At 41.7% G+C, this 25021-nt stretch overlaps 1 protein-coding gene across 1 annotated transcript; it reads right to left on the bottom strand.

Annotated features, from left to right (window-relative positions):
* Positions 1-2078: 2078 nt before the first annotated feature.
* n4bp1 (nedd4 binding protein 1) lies at positions 2079-24067 on the bottom strand. The gene is made up of 12 exons (XM_039614214.1): positions 23298-24067; positions 19423-19650; positions 18880-19053; positions 16929-17443; positions 14721-15072; positions 14114-14446; positions 13641-13876; positions 9851-9981; positions 7978-8074; positions 7552-7659; positions 4243-4344; positions 2079-4148 (listed from the first exon to the last, which is right to left on the bottom strand). Exons 1-12 carry the CDS (start codon positions 23607-23609, stop codon positions 3797-3799), a joined length of 2940 nt encoding a protein of 979 aa, XP_039470148.1. The 5' UTR covers positions 23610-24067; the 3' UTR covers positions 2079-3796.
* Between the last annotated feature and the right edge of the window lie 954 nt (positions 24068-25021).

Genomic DNA, 25021 nt, shown 5'->3' with positions numbered 1-25021 from the left:
TTTAAGAAAAAAAAAAAAAAACAAGTTGTCGTTCTTCTGAAGGTTTCTTTTCTTCCAGAGTTGGGTTGCTTTATTTTATTTCCTCTTCACTTATTTGTCCTGCTGTCCTCTCGTTTGTGTGGTAAGTCTTCCCCCTCGAGCCCTTTCTTTTTGTTCAAGGATTGAGGGAGTTCAAGCCAATCATCTCTCCATTTCTCCTCATTTGGAGTCTCAGTAAAGTTGCTGCTCTCCCTGAAGTCCTCCACTTCTTCTGTTTTAATTTGTCATTAAATAAATCTATCTTTTTCATACTCTGTGCTTTTTCTTCATTTGTTTTTTCTCTGAGGCTTTTGGATTCAACACGATAACGACTGTAAAACTGACAGTACCTCAGTTTTTGACAAGCAAAGAAATGAATGTAAGTAAATCTACATCTAACATATCCAGTTCAGTGGATGCGCCTCCTGTTTTTGACGTTTTTTATTTTATTGGTCTTCCTGTTGTAAACCTTCATTTATCAGCATTTTGGAAGCTTTTGTTTTCTTTCCCAGTTTGTTGTTGTTGAGCTTGAGATTTGTGAAGGGTGTTCAGGTAAAAATATTGTAATATCAGCATGAAGCAATGAGCCAAGTTTAAAAGACAAAACATTTAAAACAAAATTGGAATTATGATTAGAAGCTCAAATGCTAAAACATGATGGGGGCTAGGTGAAGTACAATTTTAAAAGATTGTGGCCATCGTGAAATTGAATAAAATTCATTGTAATAGTAAAAGCTGATCTCCCCGACAGTCGGTTCATTTGAAAACTTTTCAGGTCTACAGGGAACAACATAAAATACAATGTCCATTTCAGGTCTATGTTGTCATTACAGGTGTCTCATAACTGTTAGGAGTGGTCATAGAGCAGGAAGAAATGCAGGTAAGAGCCTTGGCAGCACAGTGTTTAGCTGGGTCGCCCCCACGATGCTGAATCAGATAAATGGGTATGGAAATGAATGAATGAATGAATGAATGGAAGGAAAGAAAAGTAACGGAGCTATTAAAGAACTAATTTAAGATACAAAACAAAGTGGGACAATCTGCAACGATGTTCAAACCAATAGTAAACTAGTCCACTGTCCATTCGTTTTTACAGAAGCATTACGAGTGGACGTTAGAAAACAGCTGGAAGTGCTGATGTCTACAGCAATATTCAGTTAGAGTGAAGCATTTAGGAGACATTCAGGGAAGAAACCAAGACCTACTGGAGGGAGAGCTGGACAATCGGCGTGAAAGCCCTCCAAGCCACATCTGCACCCCAGGCAGGAATCACTGTTCCCCTGGGAGTAAACCAGCTGTGACAGATGTTAGCCAGAGAAGTAGGGAAATGCAAAGCTTACAGCAAACACTGAGACCTGCTGCCTGACACTGACTGAAACTTTGTGCCAGACGGTGGGCTTAGGTAACGTGTAACATATATGCACTGATGTGATTTATAATTCAATGCAAGCTCTTCAAATACAACCCTAACCCTTAATGGAAAAAAAATCTACTGCTGCTTTATAAGGTAGTGATGTGCATACAGGGAGCTTTTCATTGATTCAGTTCAGATAGTTAAACATGTGAGTGGTGGAATTTACAAAAAAAAGCAGTTCTAGTACATCCCTGTGATACTGCTCTTAATGCATCTGGTGGCCTCCTTAGTTTCTCATGTGGATGTAGGGCAGGCTTTGAGGTTAGACAGGTAGATCACGCAGGCAGTAAGAAACAGGAATAGTTCCGTGCAGCTGAAATCAGTTCTTCCCCATTCTGATGCTCAGTTGGAACTTCAGCAGGTCATCCTGACTATACCTAAATGCACATGTGATTGGCTGAATAGATATGTAGCAAAAATATAAAAATACAGTGTTAAAAGCAATGCAATCAGTGCCTCCTCAGGGTGGTTGTTTTAAAGAAATTTATTTTTATTTTGTCTTAGTTTGTACGTAAATATAATTAAAATACAATCACCCCGGAAGAGATCTCTCAAAAACTTCTCACATTCTTAGCATGTTTGAGGCGATGAGCCTTCTTGTACAATATTTAAGACATTAAAAGTAAGCAGACACGAGAGTTGCCCATTTTTTATGGAGAATGCTGCATTTTATTCTTTTTCCACATACATAGAACCATATGTGCACTGTAGCCAAAAATGCGCATATTTACAAAAACGAAATCAATATACACAAAAGAATTATAATACAAGAGAAAATAAATCCTTCAGTAATCGTTACGATAACAACATAGCAAGTAAAAAAAAAAAAAAAGTTATTTTTGACACCTTGTGAAGTTTTTGTGCAGAGATTCTTTTCTCACAAGATGAAGTGTTTGTATGTTACATAATCAGATGCACATTAAATATGCAAGCTGCAGCTCAGGGTGTGTGAGGCTGAAACTTGTTTTACACCGCTGCAGCCTTCAGTGCGGTACATCTGTAATTTAAACTCTGTCATCTTTTTTTGTGAGCAAACTTGTGATCCGTCATTTTAAATGTAAATTAATTTTCAAAGGGTAAGTCTAAACTGTTTTAGTGTTTGTTTCCATTCAAGGTCAGACAACTGACACGTGTCGGCTACAGACAGAAACTTTTAACCCAGAGCGGGTCAGTTTGGGAAGAAACGTCACTTTGAAGAGATCATCAGAGCAGCAAATTCAGGCTTTCTTCAGAGATCATTTATAAAGTGCAGCTTTGAGAAAGAACACAGAACTATGAGAGAGAAGGGACTTTCTGCAAATATCATATGAAAAAGAAAAATCACCAATGAGATTAAATAAAACAGTTTATAATGGTCTACCTTTGAAGGGGGGAAAGCATCTAAAACTGGGTTTGAGAAGGCAGAGTTGGATGGGGCTAGTTTAATTAACTAGAAACGTTTTTTGGTAGTTGTTTAAATTCAGTTTGAATATGCACACGTATCGTAACTCTGAGAAATGGCTTGTGAACAACAGCCTCTAAATGTTGGCCACGAGCACGCCTAAGGCCGTTTCTTTAACGTGCTCAGCTGCTAAAATAGAAGCTCTAATGTAATTTCCTGCTCAACTTTTGACCAACTACTGCTTTTGGGGATTTCTAGTCACTGTTTACACTTTAATCCGACTGATCTCATCATGCTTCCTGAAATTCTGGCTGTCTCGATTAAAACGCAATTCGATGCACTGCAAACGAAATCAAAGTGTTCTTTTAAATTTCCCATGTTAATGTTGAACGACTCCAAACTGCACAAACCGATGTTAGGTTTCGTAGCCTGGTACTGCTTGACAGTGGGGAAAAAAAAAAAAAAATGCTTTGCTGAAAGTTTCAAAACATGCAAAAACCTGCCAGCGTCACTCGTGTCTCAACATAAAGCTGGAGAACCAATCTGAGAGTCTGTATTAAGAAATCAGCAAAGTTCAGGAGAGAAACGGTCGTGCGCTGATCTGGTGCCACGGTCCAAAAAGAGCGCGCCCAGTGCTGGTCCCACATTCATGGAAACTGGACTGTTGTCGAGAAACAAAGAAATGATTTATTACCTAGAGACTTTTCTTGTTTGACAAATGTGGCAACTCAACATTTCGGCGGCGCCGACACCGGTGCTGTCGACCTTAATCGACCTGAAAGTGAAGGAAGAAGGAGAGAGAAAGTAGATCGTCCCAAACAATAGGTTTCAATAGTAGCAGCCAGTTTGACGATCAGTCTCGATGAAAAATAACAATAATTTAAAAAAAAAGTCCTCCAAGCTGGAAGAGATGGTAAAATAAATTATTTTTATATATATGCACTGCGTGTATATCTGCTGATCCTCATAGCTGAGATAGTTCTTTATCCGAGCAGCAACCCAGAAAGGGCGTTCAGGTCTCTCATGTACGGGTTGTCGCTGAGGATGCGGTCGATCCGCTGCTTCTGGTCGGGGAAGATGTCGTACAGTTTTCTCTTCAGCTCTGATGTCTCCCCCGGCGACCGCTGGGGTGGAGGTGAGGGAGAGGGTGAGGGAGAACGGCGAGGTGGGTGCCATTCTGGGGGCCCAGAGTGGGGCCAGTGCGCAGTGGTGTGGGCCATCAGGGAGGTGGGGGTCCGCGGGGTAGAGTGAACAGCTTGCACGTAAACTGGCTGCTGCTGTGAGGGAGGACGGAGGTCCGGGGGTCTGAGAGGCGGAGGCGTGCCCGGAGCTCTCCTGACAGGAAGAGAAAGAGAGGGTGTAAGAAGGAGCAGTGCACAGCACAGTAACCAACACTGACCCGACATGGCCTCAGTATTTCATCACACACCAGCTGTCTTTACGGAGGAAGATGTCAAGGTGAGGTCCGTCCTTTCCCAGAGGGTCATCGGGGATCATGAAGTGGTCCTCCACAAAAGTAAACTGAAGCAATCTGCCGGTCAAAGTGGACAAATTCACAAACTGTAACATCCAAGTAACTCCTCTTAAACTAGTGTTGCTTTTCTGCAGCTTTTAAATTCTTACTGTTGACATACTACATGTTGAATTACTGATTTCTAATAACTACATTTTATTCTTGAAATTTTAACATCACTACAAAAGCTGGAAAGTACTCTGGAGTTCAGACAAGATCATCAATGCACCAGGAGATCCAGGCGATGCAGAACAAAGGAAGACACACTTTTAGTTTCTTTGCTCATACCTTCCTAGAAATGACTTAATATTGTTGCTGACAAATTAACAGCGTTTTCCATGAAAGTACTGATTTAGGTACAAATGTCTGTTTTTCCCCCAATAAAAAAAAGTTTTAAAAATAATTAGTCTGTGAAAATTATTGAAAAATGTTTAGAGTTTTGTTGTTTGTTGATGAAGAAATACAGTGGCTTGTAAAAGTATTCGGCCCCCTTGAACTTTTCCACATTTTGTCACATTACAGCCACAAACATGAATCAATTTTATTGGAATTCCAGGTGAAAGACCAATACAAAGTGGTGTACACGTGAGAAGTGGAACAAAAATCATACATGATTCCAAACATTTTTACAAATAAATAACTGAAAAGTGGGTGTGCGTAATTATTCAGCCCCTGAGTCAATACTTTGTAGAACCACCTTTTGCTGCAGTTACAGCTGCCAGTCTTTTAGGGTATGTCTCTACCAGCTTTGCACATCTAGAGACTGAAATCCTTGCCCATTCTTCTTTGCAAAACAGTTCCACAACTGCCCTGTGACAGCCTCAGAAGTTGTCTAAGAGAATATTGGGAGCAACAACACCATGAAGTCCAAAGAACACACCAGACAGGTCAGGGATAAAGTTATTGAGAAATTTAAAGCAGGCTTAGGCTACAAAAGATTTCCCAAGCCTTGAACATCCCACGAGCACTGTTCAAGCCATCATTCAGAAATGGAAGGAGTATGGCACAACTGTAAATCTACCAAGACAAGGCCGTCCCACCTAAACTCACAGGTCGAACAAGGAGAGCGCTGATCAGAAATGCAGCTAAGAGGCCCATGGTGACTCTGGACGAGCTGCAGAGATCTACAACTCAGGTGGGGGAATCTGTCCATAGGACAACTATTAGTCGTGCACTGCACAAAGTTGGCCTTTATGGAAGAGTGGCAAGAAGAAAGCCATTGTTAACAGAAAACCATAAGAAGTCCTGTTTGCAGTTTGCCACAAGCCATGTGGGGACACAGCAAACATGTGGAAGAAGGTGCTCTGGTCAGATGAGACCAAAATGGAACTTTTGGCCAAAATGCAAAACGCTATGTGTGGCGGAAAACTAACACTGCACATCACTCTGAACACACCATCCCCACTGTCACATATGGTGGTGGCAGCATCATGCTCTGGGGTGCTTCTCTTCAGCAGGGACAGGGAAGCTGGTCAGAGTTGATGGGAAGATGGATGGAGCCAAATACAGGGCAATCTTGGAAGAAAACCTCTTGGAGTCTGCAAAAGACTTGAGACTGGGGCGGAGGTTCACCTTCCAGCAGGACAACGACCCTAAACATAAAGCCAGGGCAACAATGGAATGGTTTAAAACAAAACATATCCATGTGTTAGAATGGCCCAGTCAAAGTCCAGATCTAAATCCAATCGAGAATCTGTGGCAAGATCTGAAAACTGCTGTTCACAAACGCTGTCCATCTAAACTGACTGAGCTGGAGCTGTTTTGCAAAGAAGAATGGGCAAGGATTTCAGTCTGTAGATGTGCAAAGCTGGTAGAGACATACCCTAAAAGACTGGCAGCTGTAACTGCAGCAAAAGGTGGTTCTACAAAGTATTGACTCAGGGGCTGAATAATTACGCACACCCCACTTTTCAGTTATTTATTTGTAAAAATGTTTGGAATCATGTATGATTTTCGCTCCACTTCTCACGTACACCACTTTGTATTGGTCTTTCACCTGGAATTCCAATAAAATTGATTCATGTTTGTGGCTGTAATGTGACAAAATGTGGAAAAGTTCAAGGGGGCCGAATACTTTTACAAGCCACTGTATGTCACACTGAGTCACAGTATGTTTACAGGTATGTGGAAATGAGAAATATGGTTAGAGTCAGTGATGAGTCTCTCCCTCCAGTAGCATCTTTATTAAACCAGTTTGAAATAAAAAATAAAAACTTCACAGTATCTGAGATTGTTGTCATGGAATTATAAGCTAAGCTAATTTTCCCCCTGGTGAAGGCTGAACTAGTCAGCCTGCACAAAACAGCCTTAAATAAACAGAGCTTGTGTACGGGGGAGAGCCGCTCTCTGTGTAAGCAGTCACAACCAGGAATTAACCCATGACAGCAGCGCTGGATGGCGTCACACCAACTCACACAGCGGTTTCCTGTACAAAGGGGGTCTTTAACCGAGACACCGACCAACAGGGGGCGACACAATCCCACAGTCTCATACATTTAGCCCTTCATACGGACTCTGGTGGTGCACCGTATGATAGAAGTCATGGAAAATGTTACATAGCTACTTTCAATACAAACACTCTTTGTGATCACTGATTTATATAAAGTTTCAATATATTTATTCAGTTTGCATTTATTTTATTGTAGCCTTAACTGTAAATGGGCAATATCGGCATACTAGGTGCGCTGAGAGTAATTTCTGTATTCATCAGAATATAAGTATGTCTGAGTGGTTTACAACACTCTCTGCAGATACAGCAGAGTATGAATGGTTGATATAAACTGATTTATTTTCCTCAATACTTTTTCAATGGTTCTCCTGCGTGACCAAAAACGTGTGAAGGACACGATGTGTGTTCAAAAATCAATCATTTAAAGACATCTCTTAGCCACATTAAATACGTTGCTTTAACTGATGTAGCAATATGAAATTCTCATTAAGGAGTAATAAAATGCATTATTCACTATTAGTCACCAAAAAACCAGATCCTTTGATTGGTGACACACGTAAAAATGCCGTACCCCTTTAGTTTCCTGCACACACATGAATTCTCAGCTTCCTCTTCCTATAAAGGACTCGCTGATTGATAGTAAATGTAAATAAAATGGTTTTAAATAGAATTTCAACCTTTAACATTGCTGCCTGTGTGGACTTTCCAGTGCCATGTTAGGTAATGCAACATGCAAGCGAATGACTCACTAAGCTGTATACACAACATACAATCACCTCTCTTGGATGATCCTGCGCCAGGTGTCCGAGGTGTCGACAAAATCCCTCAGGTTGTCATTGGTTACAATGATGCCGTCTGTTTTTTCTGCTAGGTGGAGCATAAACCTGACGGGGAGAAAAAAAGGACACTCAGGATTTTCCCAGAGTTCAAAAATATTATATGTGGTGATTATATTAATATTATAGGTGCTGGTCAGTTTTATGGTGAATGATCTGGGCTTTAAAACATCATCATAAAGTCATCATGTATCTACATCTATCTTCTAGTCATCGGTTAGAAAAATACAGTACAGATGAAGGTCAGCGGGGTGAGTCTGGGGGCGAATACACACAAGGGAACTTACAACAACTGAGCAATTCAGTTATTCGGTCTTTGTCCATCAGTCTCTGTGCCCTTAGATACAAAGTGTTTTCAGGGTGTACCTGTCATCATGTGAGGATATCCTCTGGCCACAGACTTCCCTGGAGGGGGTGAAAGAGAGCAGCCTCAGGTCTTCTAGCTGGTTTAGAAAATGTTGCTCTGTAAGAAAACACCGCCGGCTGTGTCAGTAAAAACAATGACGGCAAAGTGAACACACATGTCTACTAAACAGGTTTGTTTGGTTCCCGTAACGCAACGACCTGCAAGACAAGAACCGAAACAGCTGCTCCAGAAGTACTGCTGCTGATATGACCTTCAGCTGTGTTAAATACAGAGTTTCAGCAGAAAAAAAATGTTTCTGTGTTTCTACTAAAGCAACCCGTTTGAATTAGAGATGGCACGATACCACTTTTTTTATGTCCGATACCGATATCATAAATTTGGATATCTGCCGATACCGATATGAATCCGATACAGTGTGTTTTTTATTATCTTGCTGCATTTTGTATAAGTTCATACTCAAGTTTAAATAAACAACAACACTAAAGCTATTCTATTATACCTGTATGTAAAAAATACACTGCGCCCAAAATATTTCATAGTTCAGCAACACTGATCAATCTAATAAACTTAAACCTGCTCCATCCTCCCTATTCTGGTATTTTAAGGAGTACTTAGCAGAAATATTAAGCAACCTAACTAATAGGGTTGCCAACTCCCAGCAAAAAAAAAAAAAAAAAACCACCCCAACCACCCCACCCTCATGATGCTTAATCGATGTAATCAACTTTAATTTGATGCAGGGTGAAAAAAATGCACAGAAATAAATTATTTTTCAAGAATAATTAAATAGATTCAACATCTTTCTTCTACAGAATTGCAGACTGCACAGATGGACCTGCCCAAAGGAAAAAGTACTATAGCTCACTAAGGTATATATTAGACTTAATAGTTACTATATACAGTAATGGACTTCTATACATTTTACATCAGATTAAAACTTTGGGTGTAAGATTCAGATAATTATTTATTAAAAGCGAGACATTTTAAATGAGAATAAGAAAGAAAAGTATGTCTTTGTGCCCCCTTTTCCCTGTTCATGCCCTATCGGCCCCCTTGGCTAAACTTTGCTAGATCCGCCCCTGCACAGTTACCAGCCGTCAGCTACGTAGAAAAGGATCCTGGTGTAGAAAGTAATATTAAATAAATTCTAACAGCTTATCAAGCTTAAACGTGCTGCTGTTGTTCAGCCGCTGGTTTCCTCTTTCTGGTGCAAAGTGGGCCAAAAACAAAGAAGAGAGACGGACTCGCGACAGAAAAGCCGATCAGCTGATCATTAAGCAGTTTCACGACTGAAGTAGCAGCAGGAGAGGGAGAGAGAGAGGCAGTCGCTCCATATATCGGTTGTTAAGCTTAACATGGGAACGCTTTATAAACATTCAGAGATGAACTTACACACTTGCTTTACTTCTCTCTGGGATAACTTCCTTGGAGATGAAATGCTGGTTTGGTAGCGAGGCTACAAATACACACAGCCGCTCTATCACGTGAGCATACTGCTCCGACGTGCTACGGTTATGAGCAAAGTTACGCCGTGTCGCAAGTTTTGTGAGGTGGTTTTTTGATATTTAATGGATCGGATTACATTTTTTATTTCTCGACGATATCCGATCCAGTAATTTAGGTCAGTATCGGACCGATACCGATACGTAATATCGGATCGGTCCATCTCTAGTTTGAATATTTGTATTTGATTTATCACAAGTGAATGAACTGTAAATAAATCGAATACACATGGGAACAATCAAAAGCCTGCTGATGCTTTTTTGTGGCTGTGTCTCCAAGACAACAAAGGACCAAAGGAAAGACAAACAGATACTCTGTTAAAATATTTTAATACACATGTGAAGACTGGGCTGTATACACCTGTTGTACCTGTTGTTAGTCGATCCCTCTTTTGACGCCACTGGGGGACAAAGACTGTGATTTCCCTGTGTCCTCTCTTCCAAAATGTCTCCACTGCTAGTGCTATACCACGACAGGAGAAGAACCGATGAAGGCCATGACTGCAGAAGTGAGGACGAGAAGGAGAAGGACACAGTTAACTGGAGAAGACAACAAACCCATAAAAACAGAAGTAATGCACAGTAATAAGCCCCCCCCACGCCGCCGCCCAAATAAGGCAATCACCACAAACGCTGAACACACATAAACACATTTCAGGTGATGTGTGGGCAAAAGAAGTCACTACAAACCTGGGAATTCATTAATAAACACAAACAAATACATAATGCAGGGCGCATCGTCAGCTGACCCAGATTCTTGTCGATGACGTGCACGACCTCCATATGCGCACGTCAGATAGCTGTAATACAACATCGGTCGCTAGGACGCAGAAAACCACAGAACAACAAAAGCAGCACACGGCAGCAGACATGAGAAACTCCCTCACAGCAGCAGGAAGTTGGCCTCTCTTGCTGAAATCCACAGACCCAAAAATCTTATCAGCCACGGAGGTATTTTTAAATATTTGGCCTTTTTGGCACTTTGTTCAGCGTCATTCGTACACCTCAACAATCACCACCTCGGGAGAAACGGCACACGCGTCAACGCTGGCAGCCCATCAGTGGATTTTTATGTTTGGGGGAAATCTTGTGCACATGGTTATTTTCAGAGGAAATGTTAAAATCTTACAGTAGTAGTGTATAAGGCTTCTGTGACCCCTGTTTGATATACAAAAACAGACTGGCACAAGTTCCCCTTTTCTTCACTAAGGACCGAATGTACAACTAAAACGGCGGCTAATAAACGATGAAACAGGGAAAACTAGACTGGAACTGCAGATTTCTGTTTTGGAAAGCTGATGTTCTTGAGGAAATAATTAAATGCTGCTTTATGAATGAAGCTTCTGTTCATTCTTTTTTTTTTTCCCCATCATGTGAATTCCGGTTTTGTCTGCCCTGCGTACTTCCCTGTATACAGAGTTACTATCGTGTTCAGAAGTCTTACATGTGCTGCGGTAAAGCAGAGATGACCAGCTCACATCCTGGTCAGCTGCTCTACTCTCTTCATACAGCGTTTAAAACCTTAGCAGTTCCAAAAAGTGACACAAGTCTGACCAAAAATAAATAAACAGATAAAATAATGATGCAACAAGCTTAAAGTAGAAAGTGGCAACGAGATCCGTCTGTATACACTCTGCCAAAAACAAGCAGAGCTGTTTTTAACATCGACATGATAATTCATCTTTGATTGTAGTGACTTCACACAGCGAGTTCCTTAAAACACGAGAACTGTGAAACGGAAACTTTACACTATGAAATTTGATGTCCACCTGAATTCTTCATGTAATGGTGCCATTATAATATTCTTATTAATATCTCAGTAATATCATTCTTGTAATAATGCCAAATTGTAAAAAATGCTGTGAGAAAGTGCCCTGTATTTCACAACATGGCTCTTCATATTCGGGCGGACGCTCGAAGCTGATAAACTCATCGTCTCCGACGTCTTGCAGATGCACAGAGTCGAGGCAGAGAGTGCACACGGACGCTGCACAACAAGATAAACTTCAGCTTGTGGTCAAAGCCTAAAGTGCAAAGTCAGGGGGAGTTCCACTCGCCGCTGATAGAGAAAGTGATGAATGAGAAAACAGCAGGAAGAGATTATGCAATCTAAAAATCACCGAGCAAACCTGACAAGGGAACACATTTCAAAACTTTACATAACCCCATAACCTCCTTCAGGATCAGTGCCTTCATCCCCGAAACTCAAATTACTTTAGTCATTTAAGGCAGGTGTGATTATTTCAATAAATATACAAGAAAATCTCTTCCTGTGTCTGTACAGGAAAGCAACTGCATTGATTTTGGCTCATTTTGCGTTGCGTATTAAATACAATAATGATCAAAACTGAGTCACAGTGCTGACTTGTGCGTTTCCTTTAGACATACTTCTGGTAAGGAGGGACGATGAAGTAAGAACATGAAAGGAAGTAGCTGCAAAAATGAGAGGGCAGGAGAGGGTCATCCGGGAGGAAGAGTGCCAGCACAGAGCCAACACAATAATCTGTGTTACACACATAAAGAATATCTTATCCAATAATCAGAAAGAAACATACAGATTTTTTACTAGAAAGGGCCTTTCTTCTCAAAAACACCCCCACGGTTTCACCCCCACACATCAATATTGTGCCGTTACACGTGCTTTCGCTCCGTCGATCACACACACACACACACACGTGAAATCACTCGCAAATATGATGACTAACAACAGTATGTGACTGCGTGGGCAAGGTTTTGGTGCACCTACACAACAGTTGTAGCTGCGACCTACGCGCTCCAACAGATGGTATTGTGTGAGAGATGGTGTGACCTTAACTGATGATGATGGGAAGGTGGATAGCTTCGTTAGTAAAAAGGAAAAACGTGGTACGAGTAAAACAGGTGCGGGAAGTGACACCAATCAAAACACATATTATATTTGTCATCAAGCGACTTACAACATCCTGTCCTTACAGCCATGATTAACAAATGCTCGTTCTGACTGACACCCTGCTTTCATCTCTTATCTATAATGGTGAGAGGAGCAGATGGGGATTTAGATAGACAGCCTTGAAAATGTTGCAGCTACAACATTTTCAGCATCTGGTAAATCTTCTGATTTACCGAGTCATGCACAGCTTTGTACTTGATGGTACCTTGTGGATAATCCTGGCATACATATATATGATATTTGTCTTTTTTTCATATTCAAGCTTGTATTCTGCATCATATATGCCCAATCCTATCCTCGAGTATATATGATGCATCCCTAACACAGCTGAATCAAATGGTTTGATGACCATCATCTTGCCAAGCTGAACCAACATGATTCCAAGATGAATCTAAAAGCTGCAGGAAAGTAGCTCTCGAGATGTCAGGAACCAACATGACCAAGACATTACCAAGATGTCAGGAACAAAGTCCATTGGACATATGAGACTAAAGTGGAGATGATGCACAGCACCAGGTTTGGAGAAAACCAAAAGCTGCAAATTAGCACAAACACCTCACAGCAACAGCTAAGAAAAGTGGTGGAGGGCTGATAATCAGGTTTGCTTTGCTGCCACAGCACCTGGAAACCTTATTGCACTGACCATGAACTCCTCTATATACCAAAGTATATAGAGTGAAGCCATCTGTGCAACAGCCAAAGCTTTGCTGAAATGTCATGCAACAGGACACTGATCTCAAGCACAGCAGCAAAGCCGAACCAGAAAAGAATCACGATGGTGCAACGGCTGTTTGTGGGACCTTAAGAGAGCTGTGCATGAAAAAATGAGCACAAACCTCACTGAGCTGAACTGCTGTTACTGTTGCTAAAGACAACAAGCTACAAGCTGCTGAAACGTGTTTTTCACAGGATGGCAAGGCGTCCTGTGAAAAACGGACATGGTGGGTTTTTTTAAATAACCCGCTTGGAGCTCAGGGGTATGCATCAACACATAAAAAACATCCAATTTGTTAACTAACCTTGAAAAAAAAAAATTGACATTTTATCCTATATTTAAACAATGATGTCAGCTGAATAAGATTGTGCCTTTTATAATATTTTTCTGACAGATGAGAGGGATCTGAAACTATAACAAAAAGTAGTTGTGTATATAAAGTTTTTACTGAATGTGAATATCTTACTTGGTATGGAAAGGCCAGACTTTTCAGTATAAATGTCTTTTTACACTCACGCCATAGCCACGTTGCTGCCGTCTATGATGATGTGTCTGAGGTCTGGGCGTCCTGGCTCGTTTGGCAGGTTCAGTTTGTAGGGAGTCCTCAGCGACTGATGGAAACGAGCCAAGCCCGTCACCGGTGGGGCCGGTGGGTCATTTGCGGGAGGCGTCCGTGCTGCTGCCCCGTGGAACCCCGTGTGGCCGATTGTCTGATAGGAAGAGGCTGAGGGTCGGGCGATGGGCTGAGCTGACTGATGAGGACGAGACAAAGAAACCGTGATGTCACTGATGTTATAAATCCAACAGACCAGCTGTTCGGGCACGTGCTGCGTTTAAAATAACTGCTCATTCCCAGCTTTGTCGTGTGCGTGTCTGTGTGTGTGTGAAAAGACAAGAGACACTGCACAAAATGCTACCTCAAAATGCCACCTGTTAAACAGAAAACTTCACACACACTATTTTTGACTGAACACTGGGGTAATACCTACACTGGTGGTTGAAGCCAGGGATGCAGTGGTGGCAGTCAGCCACTGAGGCGTGCTGCGCAGCGCCGTTACGGTCTCAACCTTCACCGATCCTCCCAAAGTCTGAGTCCCACCTCGGGACAAGTAGTCCCTCTGCGAGATGCCTCCGCCTCCTCGTGCCAAATAGTCGGTTCTGGAACCCGACTGTGCGTCGAGGTGCGCCACCGTGATCATCCGAGACATTTTGTCTGCCATTTTGGTATCAGTGGGGATGATATCTTCATCGTCGTCAATTGTGATAACCTCATAGTTTCCTGCTCCTCCTTGAGCGCTCAAGCTCCTCTTAATAGTGATCGCCTGAAATGAGGTTTGAATCAAATTTTAGCACGTGTTACTATACAACGCCTCGCCACGGGTTAAAAAAGGCATCATATCTGATAAGATATCAAAGGTTATCTCAGGTGAAGGTATCAGACAGCAAGATGAAAGATAATAAGAAGCAGAGAGAATAATATAGGAGATGTACATGTGAAGACAGGATCGCACGCTACAGCTAAACCTTTGGCTCTATGGCTGTCTTGGTGAGACGAAGAAGTAAAGCTGAAGTGAGTTATTTTAAGTTGTCAAGTACCTGCTGAGTGCTTGTTTCGCTGCCGCTGCACTGCCTCCTGTGCCCAAGCCCATTACTGCTGCTTCCATACTGTTTGGGCTTCATGTTCTCTTTAGATCTCCCTGGGTCCGCCGACAGCCTGCTCAGCTCGCGCTCCTCTCTGAAGCGGGAGGTTGCAGAGACGGATGACGATGAAGAGGGAGCATCTGGGGTACGCACAGAGTTCAGTCTTCTTTCTTTTTCCCCTCCTTTCGAGCTCTCTTCACAACGCTTAGTTTCCTCCACAATTTTCTCAAGGACGAGGAAGGTATCTTCCGTCTGTCCTGTTGCCTTGACAACACGTTCCACCACTTCCTGCTGGTAACCCATGGTTCTGGGGAAAATGTGATTTTGTAGCACGTTACATTACTGGTGGCTACAATGCATCCGCTTGCCTTTAATGGCTGTAAAGAGAGCCATTCAATTCCAGTTCAAGAGAAACTCAAACAAATCAAGTAACATTACTGGGTTCATTGTGTCGTTCAGACACAACTCACCTTTCTGTCGATGCTTGTCACAGCTCATACTGACGAACCGCTCAGCAGCAGAGTTTTTTTTGTTTTGTATACTTTATTAATCCCCAGTAGGGAAATTACTCCCTGCATTTAACCCATTCACTCATTGAAGCAATGGGCAGCCAATCCAGCACCCGGGGAACAGTGTGTAGGGATGGTACCTTGCTCAGGGGTACCTCAGGGTAGCCGTTTGGTGTATTTGAACCCCCGACCTTCCGATCATGGGGTGAACGCTCTACCTACCCTACCCTACTAAGTCTACTGAGCTAAGATAACTTACCCACCTGAATCTAATCCAGTGCCATGTAATATATCTTGATGCATGCTCAATCATCCAGGATGAGCTTTGATCAGTGGTTGTTGATCAATGGTCATGAGAATTTGCATATTAGTGATCAAGGAACTGACCTCCCAGCCCATTGTTCATTCAGTGGTGCTTGTTTCATTGTGCAAATGTACTGTTTATAAGATTGGAAACCTGCAGTCAGCTGAGACTGACGAAGTCACCTGATGATGACGAAACGTTTCTCCCACTGAAAACGTCCAGTTGAACAGAATCAACTTTTCAGTGACAATTTTGGCAACTTTCCAAATTGGTTCATTAAAAAAAAAAAAAAAAAATTCCTCTAAACATTTTTTATTGTTAAACAAATTAGCTGAATTAACATAATTCCTTAATATCAAAAAAGCAATTAGCTAATAAACACATAATTTCTAGGAAAAATTCTCTAAAACATGTTTACTGTTGCAAATTAGCTGAATATAAACATAATTTCTAGGAGATTTGGTTGGCCAGCCAGATTCTGCCAATACACCGACTCTTCCCTTCCTCTCAGTTCTCTTTTCCTTTCAGTGAAACGTGACCTCACTCGTCCCTGCCCTTACATGCTGTCTGCCTCTCTTCATTCAAGCTTCAGTCCATGCTGACGAAAAGCTCGTGCAGACTCACAGATGTGTGTTGAAATCTTGTGAGCATGCATTTCAGACTCATTATGAGTTGAAGTAACGTGTAAATGTTATGTGATGTCCCACCTAGTCATCACGGCTTTTAGGGAAAGCTGACTGGATTGCACATTCAAGACAGGAGTCATTAAGAGATCAATGAAAAGGGGGCACGTCTGAAAAGGGTACGTGAGGTTGACTCGTTCTGTTATGATCTCACCACAAATGAGTAAGGAATACTGCACAGTGAAACTCAACAGTTAGCCACTCGATGTGATTCAAATGGACCACTGAACCTTCGTATTACTTTAATTTGAACATCCAAATCTATTTTTGTACTGTACGCGTACGTACAGTGACCTAATGTTTCATCTTAAACAGGATCAGAACAACCAGGACAACAGGCAGCAGGTCTCTTATATGTACATAAGCAAATGTGAGCTCTGTTCAAATACAAAATCTATTCTTCATTCAGATTTCAACTAATTCTTATATTCATTAGCAATAAATCTTCCAAAGAGTATGTTAATTTAGTCAATAAAACAAGGCCATCACAATATCCTTCATTCCAGGTAATATTCGACTTACTGTAATGTAAAACAAAGAAAAACTGACCACATTTCAAATTATGGTGGTCGTCTTTAGACCCCAAAGACGACCACCATAATTCCAAAGAGTTCTAATATAAATCCGAGGAATTAATTTGGAAACATTTGACTAGTGTGACCTTTACCTGAAAAAATTGACCAAGCAGCGGAGGTTGGTTTCTGGGCTGACTGCCTCTCCCTCATCTGAGACACCCTCAGCGGAGTCCAGCATGTTGGGCCCAGATACGGTGTTTGCCTTCGCTGAGGAGGAGAGGGACGACGAAGCAGAGGGGGTTTTGGATCTACAGCTGCTGCTGCCCCCCCGGCCCTCTCTGTCCCTCTGTCGCTCCCTTTCTCTTGCTCTCTCCGGCGACTCTTCCCTCCGCTCCAGAGAGTACTGTCTCTTTGTATCCCGCGTCTCGCTGCCTGATGAGCGCCGCTTGTGCGTGGGCCGATTGCTGTTAAGCAGGACTGCCTCGGGACCTAAACCGATTCCACCTCCTGCTTTACTGCCTCCGCCAAGAGATGATGGCGTGGTCCCTCGCTCTTCAAAACTAGTGTCCAGGATGCGGTTGGAGAGCTCCGTCACAGGTGTGCTGCTCTGTGAGCGGTCCTGGTCAACCTCCGACATGCTTGGATGGAGCATCTGGTTGAGCTGAGTCTGGGGAAGGAAAAACAGTGGTTGTGGCCTCAGTTAGGAAACTACAATAAAAGTTCCTTTCAAACTGGGATGCTTGCCATAGCCATCGTTCCTATCGTACTTTCCTGTGTGCCCGCCCTGGTTCTTCTTCCCGATGCCAGAAATGACGTACTTAGTGTGTGACTTTCAAAAACATTCAACTTGTTTTTCAACTACTCTCTTACTTCATAAGTTGGTAAAACATGATTTCTAAATACCTAAAAGTACAATGAAGCCATTAACTTGTTGATAAATAAATAATTCAAACGGTAAATGGCCTGTATTTGTATAGCGCTTTACTGCCTAAGGACCCCAAAGCGCTTTACACTACATTCAGTCATTCACCCACTGGTGATGGCAAGCTACATTGTAGCCACAGCCACCCTGGGGCGCACTGACAGAGGTGAGGCTGCCGGACACTGGCGCCACCGGGCCCTCTGACCACCACCCGTAGGCAACGGGTGAAGTGTCTTGCTCAAGGACACAATGACCTAGACTGTTGGAGCCGGGGCTCGAACCGGCAACCTTCCGATTACAAGACGAACTGCCAACTCTTGAGCCACAATCGCCCCATCACACTGAATTCATATTTTTTAAAACTAAAACAAGCTTCATATTAAATAATAACTAGTTCAACATTTTGGTGACAGATCCAAATTTGTAATTCTGCAGCATCATCACAAAAGTTTCAGAGCACCAGTCATGCTCTCTAAACTAATCAAAGACATTGTGGTTAATGGGGGACTACTATGCATGATTCACAATGATCCTTATTTACAACACACTCCTATCTCTCAAAAACACTTTGAATATAACCCACCCACCCAAAGCCAAGGCTGGCAGTATGTTTAGCATCTGTGTTAGTAAATCTCCCCTCCACACTCACAATGGAAGTGAGCAGTGAGGGGGTGAGACTGATTTTAGCTCAATGCCTATAGCTTACCAGTTTTCTAAGTAAAAACGGGGGGAAATTCTTACTGACTTGTAAAGCTGGGAAGCATCTTGTTGCCGGGACGTAGAAGAATGTCAGCAGATATTAACAGCTAATTCTACACAGTTATAACAACACTATAAAAACGTCTTTTATTACACATGACCTTGAAGTTAACTTTCTTCTGACTGACCACACCTTCCAACCTTTACTTTCAGATCAGTTTGTAAACTTAAGCTGCTTACGCCAACTTAATGAACACAGAGGTATATTTTTGGGTCGAGCTGTGGTTAAACACAAAATAATACCAGTCATGCATCAGAAAAACTTTTTAAAATCTTAGCATTAAATCTTATAGCACAAGGCTACAAGCTCAACTACCCACAGCAGTTCCAGCTTATTCTCTTTGAAATTTGCAGTTGTCATCAAAAACTCTTGGGTCACAGCGGTCATGCTCTACGTGCTGCCAGAAAATGTTCACACTAACCAGAGAAGAGGTGTTTGCGTTCATAGGGGTGTGAACAAGTCCCAGCAACTCCTCCTTCAGGGCACTGGGAAGCAGCAAGAGCTCCATAGTGTACTTGTCATCCCTTTCCTCCACGAAGGACTTGAATGCTCGTTTTACTGTTGGTTCTCTGTCACTTGGTAGACTTCGCTTCTCCTGGACAAAACACAAAAACAGTTGAGTGTGTGGTATCACATGCTGTAGACTACTCCTTAAATAATTTTTAATGACTGCTAAGTTGTTTTCTCTAGAAAGCCCACGGCGTTCCTTCGTACCTTTCATTTTGTCCCATCAATAGTTCAAAACAAAAAGGATTCATTTGCAGAAAATTTTCACATTTTATGACTGAAAACCAGCAAATCTGAGTACATCTGATTAAAAACTACGAATAAGTTGGCCATTAATTTGCTGTTAAACGAATTTTACAACTATTCATCAGCTTTCCACAATATATATATGCAACCCCCCCCCCGGAGTCACGCAACTACTACAGAATGAAACTACGTCTGATAACAAGACTCGTACTTGGAACAGTGCCACAAACTGCTGAACTCGGCTTTGAGCCATCACCACGGGCTCAGCCCGACCCAACAGCCGCAGGCAACCCGGCTCTTGCACCAGAACTTCAGCACTTGTGTCCCGTATGAGCCTGTCCAAAAAAAGGCCCCTGGCGCCAGCAAAGATACAGTGCATATCCACCGGGTACCGCTCTTCTTTCTGCAGTTCTGGGTCGCACAGTCCTCGAACATATTCCTGCACAACAAGGAGAAGACAAAATGTAACAGAGAACCACAGCGGTGAGTACTGCATTATGACTGGAGTGTTGTTTATCGTCCATCTAGGAAACAAACAAAAACAAAAGAAAACATTCAGAATGACCTAATTTAATGTATTTAGCAAAAAATACAAAAAAGAATATAAATATTTCACACAGTAAGTGTTGTCTTGTGCTTGACGTGCCCACACACCTGTAAGGTATTTAAGGTGACACGTGATGAAACCAAACTCTACTCACTGCTTTAGGGAATCTCCTGGCTGTGGCAACTGTTTGGATGAATCAGCTGCTGGTGGGTACGGTAACTTTCTTACAGATAGTGTTTCGCATTTTTTTAGTGTTTCTCTGCCGATAAGAAGTGACTCAGCACCAGCAATGTATGATGACTCAATGATGTGGTGGGAGAGACAGAAAGGGTGTTAGATTTGAAAGTGAGCAGGGCTATAAATATGTGGGTGTGGCTTCTTAAAATAAAATAACCAATAAAATGAGTTTCCTTTGGCCCTGTGTACAAACCTCTACAGGCTGAGAGATCACTGCTGCATATACTTTAGATTTTTAACAACTAGAAATAATGATTGTATTTATAAAGGGGACTGTCAGGGTACACGTGTTTGCCTGTGCTGCGTAAGGAAGCGCACGTTTTCTCAAACGAATTATTAAATAAATGTTTCTATGTTTCTGCAAAGATTTGAGCATTTTTTAAAAATTATTTATTTTATTTTTGTTTACACATAACAAAGCAATACAAGCCCCATCTCCGGGAAGCTTGGACTGCAGCTCCTTGTTCTGCAGTCTCAGTGAGCTTTAGCACTTTTCTACCTGCTCTAGGTCCTGGTTGGAGTAGCACTCTAACTGTGAGTAAATCTCGAAATCAGTCAATAGCAATCCAGGACAAGGGTCAAGGACAATGACCACCTGGCCAGCAGGCCAGCTGGTAGTGAAAACACTTGAAGGTAGGGCCAAAGCAAAAATATAGCAAAATAAGCAAAATACGCCAAAGCAAAATAAGCAAGGCTGTCCACTGGTAACACAGTCACAGAATCTAAACATGAGTGGCCAACCCAAACAAACCTTTTAAAATATTAAGTATTATTGCATATGCTATAGTTCCTGATGTTAAAACTTATCACTAAGACTCTGTTTCCACACTCAATACATATTATTGAGTACCACTGAAAACTAAAAGCAAACTTATAACAACATAAAGTCTAATGCCTCTCCAATGGATATTTACCAAATGTAAATCTAAGCCTAATCCATCTCTTCCTACCAGTTACCACAGTATTGATGGTATTGGAGGATACTTTTTACTAAGGAAAGAGTCCCAAACAAACAGTGGAATAAACATTCCTATCTGCTCATAAACATTCCCATCTGCTCATTGCAAAGATAAAGAGAAAATGTAGCATCTGTACAAAAAAAATATTACGTCAATCATACAAGACGTCTAAGACTCTAGTACGCCTGGTCAGAATCACATGTTCGGACTATGGAAGGGAAAAAAAGAAATGCAGTCATGGGAAAAACAGTAGTGATTTCCCAAACTGGAGGAACTGCCAGCATCAACCTAATATAGTTAAGCAGGACGCCACTGACGACTTGCATGTCATTCTTATCATGAGTTCAACAGGCTCACAGTGAAATTACCATTTCCACATTCATTTCTCGGTTGACTGGCAGAGCTCGGAGCAGCTGGTTACAGTGTGCCAAAAAGAAAGAGATGCATGACACGAGATGCAGAAGTGTGAGCGATGCTCCGGGAAATCACACAAAAGTGATCTGATTGAGATCAAGATTCACATGTTTACAGATCCCTTGCATGACTAATTATGCCGTAAAACCTCTAGAAACACATCACATGACTTTTAAATTGATGGCTGTGTAACAAGCTGACTTTGGTTTCAGGTGAGGTAAATCAGTCACAATGAGTAATCTCTCTCCAGCAGTGGTGCTAAAGAGCGCTGCTCTTTCTATTATTATTATTATCATTATTATCATTATTATTATTATTGTTGTTATTATTGCATTTTTATAATAACTTTTAACAAACTCTAAATGTTCACCCTAAAAAAGCACTTAATAAGACGGTCATTTAAAAAGCAGATCATTACATACGTATTACAATTTTACAATCACAATGGCTCCACAAAGACACAAAAACTTCACATGTACGGTGTTTAGAAACTTAAAAACTGCTATTTTACTTTGTTATTATCCATGACTTTAACCATTTTTTGCACATTTTTTCTTGTTTTGTTTTGCTAATTTAGTGGTCTGCCTCATTAAAATTATATCTACAAATAACATAATTGCAAATGCTGAATAAAGGCAAAGAGTGGAGTCTCCTTTCTTTTCGTTAAGGAAAGGACTATACTGGCACTTTGAAATTAGCACCTAATAAACTAACTTTGCAAACTGTTTAGGGAGCTGAATTAAAACAAACTGTAATAAACATAATTTCCTATATGGAGATTCCCAGGCATGCCAATGCCTAGCCAAAAACTGGAGTATTTGGAAGTAGGAGAATCAGAATAAAGATAAATATATATAATATATATATATATATACAACTAACTAAATAAATAAGGCAATCAGAAACTGAGCAATTTGAAAATAAATATTTAAAGTTCTGAAGCTAGACATACAACTACAGGAATAAATAAGAATAAGAATAATGGAAAAAAAGAAAACTATTATGTATGTTTACTCAGCCCCAGGCGTTAAACAACTAAATGCTAAACTAATGATATTCTGCTGCAGTTGTGTCTGTTCATGTTTGACTTGTAAATAAAACACCTTCTTACACCTTTGAGCTCTCAGCAGCTAACATATTTTGCCTGTTGTTCTTCAGGTTGTGTAGTAAGGTAGACGCCCACACATTTGCCTGTACAGTAACTATTTTGATTGTACTGTATTCTTATATAACCTTCAGACTCCACCTGTTTGGTAATAGCTTAGTATTTTTTCTCATGGCTGTACAGACACATGAAAGGGAGTCTTCAGCCTTTGTTTTGGTTAAAACAAATAGCAACTAGTTAACAAACATTGTATCCAACCCCACCTAAAAATCATTGTGAAACCGAGATGGCCTGTTTAACATATCTGACAGACAGTGTGGCCAACTGCTTGTGGCTGTCTACTCCACAGTCCAACAATAAACTAATGAAAGCAAATGTCATGACATTTGACAAGATACCACAGCGTAAATATTGCGATATCATCTTATGAGCGTTATGAGTAGTGTTACTTTCATTAGCTATCTGGGCAAAATTCATAGGTCATATTTCATCATTCATATTTTCCTGTGATAGAAAGGATGAGATGCCATAAATGTTGTCCTTTACATCGCTCACTATTACGACTTTTAAACAAGCTATCCATCTGCACGCCTGAAGAATATATTTAAACCCTAATACGTGATCTGCCAAATATAAGATTGTACAAGTCAGACGTGTTTCTGAGCTGCACCAACACTGAGGGGCACAGTCAGCACTGTGTTTGATTTAAAAATAATAATGACAGCAGCTGACCTGCTCTTAGAATAATAATGACAGACTTGTCGTCAGACTGGTCTGCTGGCTTCGCCACAGAAATGCAAGCGAAAGCGTTTTTAAGATCCTACCTTTGCCTTCGACACGTCTTCTCTGTTGCCTCTGAGCTGCAGCCATATCTGCCGTAAGGTTTTGTTGCCGTGCGACTGTCCTGTGTGGTCCAGCAAGCCGATAATGGTGAACGCTACTTTAAAAACCTGCTCCACCCTCGGTTTGGCGCATTTAAGCTCATCTTCTTTATCCTCCAGCACCGTAAACTCGTCCACTGTGGGGCTCTCTTGCTGCTGCCTGCCGGCGGACGCAGGCAGTCTGCTGCCCGGCTGCTCCGGGCACGTTAGCTCGGTGACTCGTCTCATTCCGAGGAGGGGCCGCGTTGTTGACATTCTGCCTCTCTCTCACACCGTCGTTCCTGGCGACGACGTCTCAACAGTCACACCCTTTGTGGCTCTTAGGAGCCTTCGGGGTGTTCATGTTCTTCTTGCTGTGTACTCCAGACCGACTCAGCGACGTTTACACGGCTAAACGACATGAACACAGCGGCAGAGCTAGCTAAATAACTCGGAAGCCCCTAGTGACGTATCCGGAAAGTCCCAGTGATGGCGTCATCAAAACACGACAGTGCTTGATGGTGCGAGCTCAAAGATGGTTATCGCTTGAAACGAGATATCAAAACAAGACGCAGAGTGACCTACATCCTTACGACTTTCACACCGGAGATGGAGATCCTGTGAGATGAGACTGTCAACACCCGTGTGTGAGCGCCTGAGTTTTACTTTGTTGGGCAATTTGTGCAGCAGCACAGCTGCGGATCTACACAGGCCAACGAGCAAAAACGCCACAGCAGAAAAAAAGTCCAACGTTGCCCTCTTGTGGCCGTCTACACATAGGGAGGCCAACGAAACAAAAATAATGCCACAGGTGGCAGTGAAAAAATTTATTATTTTTATCATCAACGTTGCCCTCTTTATGTGGCTTCCTCTTTTCCTGTGTAGAGATTTATGTTCAACATCCTTTGCCTCGGCCTATATTCGGAGCCATTTCAGTGTGATCACATAAAAATAAAAATGAATCCATCTAAAAGTAACCTATAAGAAAAATGTAATAAATATTATATTATAATATCATTTTACCACTTGTCCACCCTTTTACAGGGGTCCTTCTATTAATAACTGTTTTGAATACACAGTTAACCATTTTCTGCTACATGTCTTTTTAAAATCTGCTTCACCACATTATATTGAAGCTCTGGTTCAGTCTTCCTGTAATTTCAAAAGATTGTTGTAGATTAGATTTATGTTTCATTCCCTCCCAACATCCTTTGGACAGAGGAGAAACAGGGTACATATATACACATAGTGAGCACCTCTGGACATGTTCATACTATTTCTGTCTTGTCTTCTACCTTTGTGTCCAAACAACTCCGCCTGAGCTGTCCCTTTCATGTACTTTTCATTGCAATGAAAATCTTAACATCTTCAAATCTGCCACGTCCAGCTTTGCCACCATGTCCAAAGCATACATCACAACAGGTTTAACTCAGCTTGGTCCCTCATAATTTTGTAGACCTTCCTTCCTTTTCCAGTACACCTGTGTCAAATCTGTCCTGCCTGACACTCATCTCCCACTGCCTCTCCACTCTCTGTTGCCACTACTGCCACTTTTTTTTTCCTTCTCTGTTTGCAACTTCTCTTTCCTTTATTGAACCTGTAGTCAAATGTCAGCTTTTTGCAAGCCGCCACATTGGTACAGGCTGACCAGTAATTTGTTTATTCTGTTGAGTATCCTCTTACACTTT

Source organism: Oreochromis aureus, linkage group 7 (genome assembly GCF_013358895.1).
Source record: "Oreochromis aureus strain Israel breed Guangdong linkage group 7, ZZ_aureus, whole genome shotgun sequence".
NCBI lineage: Eukaryota > Metazoa > Chordata > Actinopteri > Cichliformes > Cichlidae > Oreochromis > Oreochromis aureus.
Note: the sequence above shows the minus strand (reverse complement) of the source record. Positions and strands in the feature narration are given on the sequence as shown.

Excerpts from the sequence above, each read along its gene's own strand:
- n4bp1 (XM_039614214.1), bottom strand. The coding sequence starts at position 23,609 with ATGTCAACAACGCGGCCCCTCCTCGGAATGAGACGAGTCACCGAGCTA. Across the intron at positions 19,651-23,297 it reads AAGACGTGTCGAAGGCAAAG|GAATATGTTCGAGGACTGTG; the intron begins GTAGGATCTTAA and ends CTTGTTGTGCAG. Across the intron at positions 4,345-7,551 it reads CGCAGGATCATCCAAGAGAG|ATTGCTTCAGTTTACTTTTG; the intron begins GTGATTGTATGT and ends TTTGACCGGCAG.